At 39.3% G+C, this 10,929-nt stretch overlaps 1 protein-coding gene across 1 annotated transcript in view; it reads right to left on the bottom strand.

The window, feature by feature from the left end:
- The window catches only part of SLC15A5 (solute carrier family 15 member 5), an 81,579-nt gene that overhangs the window by 41,945 nt on the left and 28,705 nt on the right, over nucleotides 1–10,929 (bottom strand). Inside the window, exon 5 of the mRNA XM_045869668.3 lies at nucleotides 8,376–8,562. Coding sequence (XP_045725624.1) covers nucleotides 8,376–8,562 — 187 coding nt within the window. The remainder of the gene's footprint in view (nucleotides 1–8,375; nucleotides 8,563–10,929) is intronic.

Raw genomic sequence — 10,929 nt, 5'->3', positions numbered from 1 at the left:
AAGATGAATTCAACTATAAGAAGAAACATGTTTTTATGTATCACCGAGAAAGGAAAAAAGGGCTGCCAATCCATTATAACATGTAACCCAATTTCAGAGATGAATTTCTACATACATATAGGGTTGCTATGGACTGAGTTATGTTCCTTTAAAATAGGAGGTTGACATCTTAACTCCCAATGTGACTATTTGAAGACAGGGGTTTTAGAGACGTAATTAAGGTTAAATGAGGGCATAAGGGTGGGTCCCTAATCCAACTGGACTAATGTTCTTAGAAGAAGAGGAAAAGACACCATGTCTGTGCATGCACAGAGGAAAAGCCATGTGAGGACCTAGCAAGAAGATGGCCATCTGCAAGCCAAGAAGAAAAGCCTTAGGGAAAACCTAGTCTTCCTACACCTTGACCTTGGGCTTATACCATCCAGAACTGTGAGAAAACAATTTCTGTTGTTTAAGCCACCTAGTCTGTGGTATTTTGTTATGGCTGCCTGAGCAAACTGATGCAGGTATGTTCAGGCATTACATTAATTGTACAAAATTAAATTGTACAGGGGCACCTGGGTGGCTCAGTCGGTTGGGCGTCTGCCTTCAGCTCGGGTCGTGATCCCGGGGTCCTGGGATCAAGCCCCACGTCGGGCTCTCTGCTCGGCGGGAAGCCTGCTTCTCCTTCTCCCACTCCCTCTGCTTGTGTTCCCTCTCTCGCTGTGTCTCTCTCTGTCAAATAAATAAATTAAATTAAAAAAAATTAAGTTGTAGAAATCGCACAAACTATATTGTCCGTGATAATCATATGAACTGTAAAGAAAGTGTTGAGGTAGGTAAGAATAAGTTTTCAAACTTTCTTGTTTTAGAATTTGAATTCTATGAGAGTGTTCTATGATGCCCTTCATCCTAACTAATTTAGGGTAATCTAGATAAAAAACATCAAGTCCACCCCCTCATCCCCCCTTTTTTGGTTATCACCTTGTACTATGTAAACAAGGTTATATTTTATTCAGAAAAGTTTATAGCATTAGAGGAAGTAGCTTAAACAAGATATCTGCAATTTCTTTTTCTGTAAAAGCCCAATAATAAACATTTTTTTAAAGGTTTTTTATTTATTTATCTGAGAGAGAGAATGGGAGACAGAGCATGAGAGGGGGAGGATCAGAGGGAGAAGCAGACTCCCTGCCGAGCAGGGAGTCCGATGCGGGACTCGATCCAGGGACTCCAGGACCATGACCTGAGCCGAAGGCAGTTGCCTAACCAACTGTGCCACCCAGGCGCCCAATAATAAACATTTTTGATTTTGTGGGACAAAAGGGCAAAATTTTGAAGATACGAAGATAATTCATGCAACAAGAGATAGAATATGTTTTTTATGGATGAAATTCAAAATAGTAATGCTTTTGGGGAGGTGATGGAATTTCACTTAACTGGTGTTTAAAGTTACTCCTTCTTATCATCAGATCAAGAGCAAATGTTCATCTGTGAAAATAATTCTTAGTTTGCCGGCCGTGTAAAAACAAATGGTGGACCAGACTTGACCCTGGCTTAGCCATCAGCTTTTATTGCCTACTCCTGAATTTTAGCTCTGAACAGATGAGAAATAGTGGCAGTTTTTCCTGGGCTCCTGCTACCTATACACCGCATGAAACATGACAGAGCAGTCTCAATGGCCTTTTTCTCTGTCCTTGATACTCAGACGGTAGTCCCTGACCAGCAGCAGAGGTATCACCTGGGAGCTTGCTAGCCCTGCAGAATCTCAAGCTCCACCCTAGAGGCACTGACTCAGATCTGCATTTAAACAAGAAGGCTCAGAGATTCCTGTACACATTAAACTTTGAGAAGTACCACTCTGGCATAAAGCACTATGAGACCTAATCTAGCAAAATCCAATGAAAGATGGTTCTCCAGACAAATTCAAGCGAAGCGCAAATATTTAACTCATTTACCCAGATCTTTTAGGGCAAAGCATATTTTTACCTGAAGGATCTAGATAACTACATTTGCTTTTTATTTGCTACTGCACTCTGATGCTAGTGAAAAATGACTTTCTTAAAATTCAAAACAAAGTTTGATTCCAACCTAAATTTAATCCGCTCCGTTTTTATTCTTAACTTCTATGAGATCATAACTCGTCCAAAGCAGAGTGCAGTTTATCAGAAGGTACACATTTTAAACTTCTAGCAGATCTGTATTTACAAGATAAAGCACATGGTTCCAAAGGAGATATTATATTCGGATAAATAATGTATGTTTTAATATTGGCTGTGCGGTTGTAGACAAGTCCGTAAGAGTCTTGAAGCTCTTACAGTTTATTCTGTTACCCTGCCATGTAATAGTTTTCCAAATTAGACCACAGTGAAATAAAGGAAAGTCAGAATTTATTCAAAAATTGCCATTTCATATTGAAGCAAAATCTAATACTAAAAAACAGGTATGTTAAGATTCTTCAGTTATTAGTTAAATTTACTGACTGAGAAAACTATGGGTTTTTTTATGGGTAGTCTGATGTATGAGCCTCTGGTATGTAACACAGCTGTGAGTATGAAATTCTGTTGAGCCATGATCCATGATTTTGGCCAATTCCCAGAAGAAGAAATTTGCTCATGTGAGAACATACGGGTGTCCATAAACCACTTTCACAGAAACAGCTATGATTTTATTGTCATATGTATCTGCTGCCTTTGCAGAAGAGATTACTTACCCACTACTAGAATGGCATGTTTTTTACTTTTATTGTTCCTATTAGTGGTGTGTTCCTATATTTGAACTGAGCTATACATATTCTGTCTTTTGTTTCTCTTTAGACCATTGGAACTCATTTCAGGAGAGTCAACTTCAGTTGGTGTTTTAATTTCTAAATATGAAGCAGGTAACTCATTTACATAGAGATCAGATACACAAGTGTATCTATAAGATATCAATTATTGCTTCAGTTGGTGTACTAGCTGGTCTACTTTACCTCAAATTTAATCCATTGTTGATGTCCACTTTAAAAATAAGAACTTGAGAACACTAATGTGCTTTTATGAAACAAATGAACCATCAAATGAATGAATGGTTCAGTCTAGATATTTACACATTGTTTCTTTAATATTTACAGTTCCTTCAATCAGATATTTTCAGTGGGTATGCACTGTGATTTTTTTTGGAAAAAAAATGTATCAGTTCTAAAACTGTAATAACCAAAGAAGCGGTTTTGCTAAAATAATCCTATTTTCTTTCTTTTTTAAAAATTTTATTTATTTATTTGACAGAGAGAGAGAGCATGAGCAGGGGGAGGAGCAGAGGGAAAGGGAGAAGCAGACTTCCCACTGAGCAGGGAACCTGATGCAGGACTTGATCCCAGGACCCTGGGATCATGACCTGAGCTGAAGGCAGATGTTTAACCGACTGAGCCACCCAGGTGCCCTAAAATAATCCTATTTTCAATGAAGGTGATTGGACCCCTGACTCAATTTTTAATTTATCAAGCACTTTGGCTCCAATCAAAAAAAGGAATCTTTTTTTTTTTTTTAAGATTTATTTATTTATTATAGAGAGAGAGATAGAGAGAGAGCTTGTGCCAAAGGGGGGGTAGGGGCAGAGGGAGAGAATCGTCAAGCAGACTCCATGGTGAGGGGGAGCCCCAGGAGGGGCTCATTCTCATGTCCCATGATATCATGACCTGAGCCAAACCAAGAGCTGGCTGCTTAGCCGACTGAGCTACCCAGGCGCCCTCAGAAAGGAAACTTTTATCACTGTCAATTATTAGAACAAGTATAGTTACTGGTTATGTAAAAAGTTACCAACACCTCGGTTGTCCCTTTATCATAAAGGACTTGGGGTTACAATTTGAATTTTCAAGTTTTTATTTTAAAGAGGAAGGCTTGGGAGATATTTGAACGTACTTCATCCACGTTTCAATTTAAATGTTATTTAAAAACCAGGATAATTGCTACCTCCTGTGTTATACACTTCTGCTTTATGCAAGACTTAATAACAATCTTAATTAGGCTAATTTTAGTCAGAATAATACTTGTGTATGTCAGCAGTAACTACTAAATACCACATACTGCAGGATTTTAATTAACATTAAGGAAAGGCAATACCCCTAGTATAAACATTTTTGAACTGAAAAAGGCTAAAATGAAGTATGTCCAATTATGACAGGATAAATTGCAATTATCACTGATTTTACATTTTAGGTGAATTAAGGTTGACTTTTAAACAGATAAATCTGCTCACATGTAATGTTAGGAAAGTACCGTCTTGATACAACTCTGAGCATAGCAAGCCTTTGCCTTTCACAGTTCTAGAAGGTTTGGAGATTCTTTATAGGTGGTACGGTGTTATACTCTTTGATTTCTTTAGGCGATAAAGTCAAGACTGTCCTATCTTGAATCAGAAACCCTTCTCTCGTTGCATTGTTTATGAGCTAGACGGAAAAAGTAAGTTTATTTTTTCCTTTATTAAATTTCTAGTTTGACCAACTGAGTGAGATTTCCCCATCCCTCACTCTTGGCCTGGGCTGTGATTATCCATGTCAAACACTAGGCATTGGCACTGTCTGCACCATCTGCCTCCTGAAACATGACAGTCCCTGGAAGGGGGATGACGAATGTGGAAGAAAGTGGGGGGTCTAAGCAGTAACTGCCTGTTGTAGCAACGAAAGGATTTTTTTTTTTTCATTCATTGCAGAGCCTTAATTAGAAATAGTAGTAAGGGGGCATCTGGGCAGCTTGGTCAGTTAAGCATCTGCCTTTGGCTCAGGTCATGATCCCAGGGTCCTGAGATCCAGCCCCACATTGAGCCCCAAATTGGGCTCTCTGCTCAGGGGGGAGTCCGCTGCTCCCTCTCTCTCTCTGCTCTTTCTCACTCTCTCTCAAGTAAATAAATACAATCTTAAAAAAAATAAAAGAAATAGCAGTAAGGATTCCAAATTATAATGATAATTTATTTACCTGCTATCATCTAACAATTACTTTTTGGTGGTAAGTGGAATAATAATAATAATAATAAATAATGCAATGGCCTTAGAATGAGAAGACCTGAATTCAAATGGCATTTATTCTCTTTTAGACCCTTGACCTATTAAATGACAGTTTATTATGATGCTAAATGGGATATGTATAAGAAGGCGCCTAGGTTCAAGTTAGGAACTTATAAATATTTGTTCACAATTTATGTACTTAAATACGTCACTCATATTTTCAAGGCACTTGGGTTCAAAGTGAAAGGAGATTTTAATATTGGACTAATTCAGTTATGTAAATTACTACCAAAACATACCCTAAGTTTGTGCTTGTATGTCCTGATAAAACTTGTTAATCTTCCATAATCATAAACGGAATATGAAGAACTGAAGCAAACATCTAGTTTTAAAAGATGCATATCATCACACTTTTTTTATATTCCCATAGCAAAATATTATGCAAATAAATGAACAAGTATGTAAATGAACAAATGAATGGAGTCTGGCTTAGAAACAACTGAATTCAGTATTCTGTACTCAGAGGAACATAGCTAAGTTTTTTTTTTTTTTTTTAATGAGTCTAGATTTTCCTTTTTCCTGTCCAACAAGTCTGTTACCAATCTTGAAGGGGAATATTTAGTTCATGTATATGAGATATGTTAGGTAACTCTGCCTAATTTTCCTCCATCCATAAAAAACATACCCCTTTTAAAGAATAGAAAGGATTTTAAATATGTAAGAGAGGAGAATTGTCCAAGAGAAAATTACCCATATTTAAAATGAATTTAAGATATCTTATTCTCAGGAAAGACTTCTAATGGAGTTCTTTCAGCCATGCTGTAGAGCATATTTTCCTAAAATGGCCCAATTTAAGAAAAAATAGTAATTAAGCATAATTTGGGAGCCCAGACTAGATTTCCATTATACTGTACAAGACTGCTGAAGTTTTTGGCATTTTGCAATAAAAATTACCCCCATTTTGTCCTGCATTCATTCTGTTTTAATAGTGTACTTGCTGGGGGTGCCTGGGTGGCTCAATTGGTTAAGCCTCGACTCTTGGTTTCAGCTCAGGTCATGGTCTCAGGGTTGTGAGACTGAACCCTGTATCACGCTCCACACTCAGCACAGAGCCTGCATGAGATTCTCTCCCTCTCCCTCTGCCCCTCCCCATGTGTGCGCTCTCTCTTTTTCAAATAAATAAATAAACAAAATCTTTAAAACAATAGTGTGCTTGCTGAGGGCATGTACGATGTCTTGCTTTTTGTTTATATCTTGAAATACTGTTGGGCATTCACTAAATATTGGTTTTAGAATTTTTACATTGGCAGACCAAAAAGCACTTTTTAAGACTTAAGGATTGTCAAAACCTAGTAAGATTTATAGTTTGCCTAAACCAATTACGATAAATAATGTTGGGGTTAGAGGCTTAAGAACTCAATCAAAAAAGGTTATTTGCTAAAGGCCTCTGTAATTGGAGATAACAACATACACTGAGGTAAGTTCAATCACTTTGAGTTCTTTCCAAAAACAAATCTACCCTGTGATGTGATCTGAGGTGATCTGGTTGATGGCTTTGGTAAATAACAAGAAGCATGCTCCCTAAAAATAACTTCTACAGAGAAACAGCCCCCAAAATGTAATAACGGGTTACTAAAAGGCTGTATGGTCTCCACTCATCTCTAAAAGAGAGGAATTAAGAATAAGAACAGGTTAAACAAGAGGAGAGAATCTTCTAGATGCCTGACCCTATTTCAACAGAGTTATTCCTCAAGAAGACCATAAGATATTAGGTTATCATAATATGATATTTCTAAAGTGTTTCAAATTCCCTTTGCTTTCTGTTTATGCCCACCAATTAGACCTGTTCCCTACACATGATGGCTCAATACTAGTTAACATTTATAGAGCTTTCACTGTGTGTCTGGATTATGCTCCGGTCACGGATGTCATGTGGAATGATTTTGGAAGTCTTCCAGAACAGAGGGACCCCAGATTGATCGAGGGTATGCCCCTAGTGAACAAAAATAAGTGAACTAGAAGACGAGGAAGGTTAGGCTGCTTTTCAGGGTCATGCAGCAGGAGCTCAGCAACAGAGCAGAGGCTGAGGCCCAGACCTTTGACTCAGGTTGAATGTGGTTTGGCTGTACCAGCCGTTGTCCCCTGGTCCATGGTGGTGCCTGAGGGACCTCGGCCAGGCAGAGGCAGAGTGTGAGCAGAATGGACCTCAGCATTGCAATTGGAGACATTAAATTAATTAATTAATTAATTAATTTTTAAAGATTTTATTTATTTGTTTGACAGAGAGAGACACAGTGAGAGAGGGAACACAAGCAGGGGGAGAGGGAGAGGGAGAAGCAGGCTTCCCGCCGAGCAGGGAGCCCGACACGGGGCTCGATCCCAGGACCCTAGGATCATGACCCAAGCCGAAGGCAGACGCTTAACGACCGAGCCACCCAGGCTCCCCTGGAGAAATTTTATTTTATGGTCTATTGCTTGTGTTCTGAGTAAGATGACCTAATTTCTTTCCCTTTCAAAAATGAGAGTAGAGCTTTAGTGTTCCCACCATAACAAGAAAGCAGCAATTATGTGAGGTAGAGGATGTGTTGTCTAATCTTATTGTGGTAAACACTTTGCAATGTATACTTGTATCAAATCATCACACTGTACACCTCAGATTTCCACAATGTTAGATGTTAATTAAGCTGGAAAATCAATAAAGCTGGAAAAAAATGCTTGAAAATTATTGCTATATACCTTACTTTGTGAATAAGTATTATATAGAAACTGAATCACAGTGCTGATTTTTAGTAAATTTGCTACTGGTTCAGAAGTCAATTCCTCCCAAGTATAGTCAGGCATTATTTTCTGGGTTCATTAACCTGTGTTAATTTTTTTTTAAAGATTTAATTTATTTATTTCAGACAGAGAGAGAGAGAGCACGAGCACAAGTGGTGGGGGAGGGGCAGAGGGAGAGGCAGACTCCTGGCTGAGCAGGGAGCCTGACATGGGGCTTGATCCCAGGGCCCTGGGATCACGACCTGAGCCGAAGGCAGCCGCTTAACCCACTGAGCCACCCAGGCACCCCAATCTCTGTTAATTTTTAAGAACACACTCAGCATTGTCTTAGGAGTAAGGACCACCTCACTTGAGGAAAGATAGCCTGCTTTGTAGTACCGGAAATTTCATCGGGTCTTTACATCAGCTGTGTCCTCTGAGGAAGCATAAAAGGATGGGAAGAAAATGGGCTGCTGATGTCTGCATAGAGACTTGAGGAACTGGATGTTATTCTGCTCAAATTCATTTTCTTTCCAAATTTGTCAAAATGGGTGTCTACTGCAGAACATATAGCTAGCTTAGATCTTAGCAGAGTGGTTTTTTTTTTTTTTTATTTTAAAATGTTGCAAACAATTCACTTGAGATGCTAAGTTGTACTTACTAATGCATGCCAACAGAAATGATCCGTCTCTCTTCGAGGGAAAGAGGCAAGTGCTGAAATACTCTATACAAGGGGCCAGAATTAATAGTGGTAGGGTGTTGACGACATTCATTACTGCAACTGGCAGAAGAAATCCATCCAAATTCCGGTTGGAATTCATGGTCTGCACATAATATCCTGAAGGAATCTGTATTTGAGGGGGAAAGCAGCCAGGCATTAACTCTGGAGAAAGCATCTTGCAGCAGACGCTTTGCCCCGTGCAAGTACTCTGTGACAGATGATCAGGATGCTCCCCAGATCTTCAACATCCCAATTATGAGCTGACAAAGGGAAGTATGAGCTCTGTTTAGTCTATTGACAATACTACTGATTCTTTAGGGAGGAATCTTTTGTCATCCCGCCTAACTTCCTAATTTTCCTATGGAAAGTAAAGATGACCCTAATTTTGTGCTTAGGATGACACATAAAAAATCAAATAACTGACTAAAAAAATACAACTTTGCGTCTAAGCGAACAGACTTTTCCCTGAAACAGTAAGTTAAAAGCCAGTAGAAAGTATTAAAGATGTTTGTTTTTACCCTGATGAAAATAATGGGGGGCTAGAAAAAATCCTTTGTATAGCATCTAGTTTGGTGGCCAAACAGGTAGGAATGATCTTTACTAAGAAGAGGGGCCCAGTGTAGAAACACAGTACTTGGCATAGGCTGTCTTTGTTGGCTCCTTGGATAGGCTTCACCTCTAAAATGAGCCAAGTCACACGAAAGAAGAAAAACAAAATATACTTGTGTTTACACTCTCGTTTTAAACTAAGTGTGTGACACTAGAGAACCATAAAGGAAACTGTGTGGAAAACGTTTGCATAATAAACTAACAGATAAGAAATGAAAAACTAACAAACAAAATCCCCCCAAAGCCCAAACGAAGAAAACCTCTATCCCATCCCAAACCCTCAGTGTAGTGTCAGAATTTCTTCATTTTTAAAATAACCCTAATCCTAACTAAAAGTGTAAACTGAACTTGAAGTCTCTCTCTTTTTTTTTAAAGATTTTATTTATTTATTTGACAGAGAGAGACACAGCGAGAGAGAGAACACAAGCAGGGGGAGAAGCAGGCTCCCCGCCGAGCAGGGAGCCCGACGCGGGGCTCGATCCCAGGACCCTGGGATCATGACCTGAGCCGAAGGCAGTCGCTCAACCGACTGAGCCACCCAGGCGCCCTGAACTTGAAGTCTCTTCAAGTATTCCAAACCTTCTTGTTAAAAAGCACAGTGTCACAGGAAAGAGGGCATCTCTTTGCTTTTCTAGTTTGTGAACTTGGTTGCAATCACTCATCATTATCACTCACAGTGCATAGTATTTCTTTAATTCCCAGTGGAGAACAAAACTGCTAAGTCACTTGGAAAGGAAGGCAACCTGAGTCTTGTGATTTTTTTTTTTTTTTTAAAGATTTTATTTATTTATTTGAGAGAGAGAGAAAGCATGAGGTGGGGAGGGTCAGAGGGAGAAGCAGACTCCTTGCTGAGCAAGGAGCCTGATGCGGGACTCGATCCAGGGACTCCAGGATCATGACCTGAGCCGAAGGCAGTCGCTTAACCAACTGAGCCACCCAGGCGCCCCTTTCTTTTTTTTTTAAAGATTTTATTTATTTATTTGAGAGAGAGAGAAAGCATGAGGTGGGGAGGGTCAGAGGGAGAAGCAGACTCCCCGCTGAGCAAGGAGCCCGATGCGGGACTCGATCCCGGGACTCCAGGATCATGACCTGAGCCGAAGGCAGTTGCTTGACCAACTGAGCCACCCAGGCGCCCCTGAGTCTTGTTCTTAAGGAATGGATTCTCCAACCCATTTTTTCTTGCTGTGCGTGCACTACGTTTGGATTTCTGCCTTATCGCCATATTGGGAGAGCAGCCCTGCTCAAATATCCAGATGATAACTTCCTGTTTGAGACTTTTCACTGACTCCTCTGTCATCCGTTGTACAATTTGAGAGGGTATAAGAAGAGTCAGAGTCATAAGTACAGTTGTCAACGAGCCCACCACTTGTAAAATGAGCCCCTTGCTATGTTAACTACCTAAACCCAGGAATGGACTATATTTTCACATTCTATCTATATAAAATTTGTCCTGGTGTTAATTCATCTTCCAATCTTTAATGTGACCTTTAGGATTATAAACAAGGATTGCTTTGGTTGGGTGCAGATGGCAAGACTGAAGGGAACATTAGCTAGTTCTGCCCTACTTCTATAAAATTATTAAGCATGTATCCTCCTATCAGAGGAAAATGAATGATATTTTTAAAAAAAAAAGTGCTGGCAGCAGATCTGCTCAAAGACTAAAAGGCTCGCAGCATAACTTGGAAGTTTCTGTTACTGATTTCAAATGAGAATTATTGTTAATAAGAATAAAGTTATTATCGGCATGAATCACAGACACAGAAACCTGTTAACTTAATAATGTGGCGAATGTACTATTAATCTTTAGTGAAGCAATATTAATATATTGCCTAATCTAAGAAAAGGCTCCAGTGTCTTGAAAGCTTGAAATCATTTCTGCTTCTGC

This window comes from Mirounga angustirostris, unplaced genomic scaffold (assembly GCF_029215605.1).
Source record: "Mirounga angustirostris isolate CCGP_5_RB_7025 unplaced genomic scaffold, mMirAng1.0.hap1 SCAF_5, whole genome shotgun sequence".
In the NCBI taxonomy this organism is placed as follows: domain Eukaryota; kingdom Metazoa; phylum Chordata; class Mammalia; order Carnivora; family Phocidae; genus Mirounga; species Mirounga angustirostris.
This window is presented reverse-complemented; position numbering and strand designations above follow the sequence as displayed.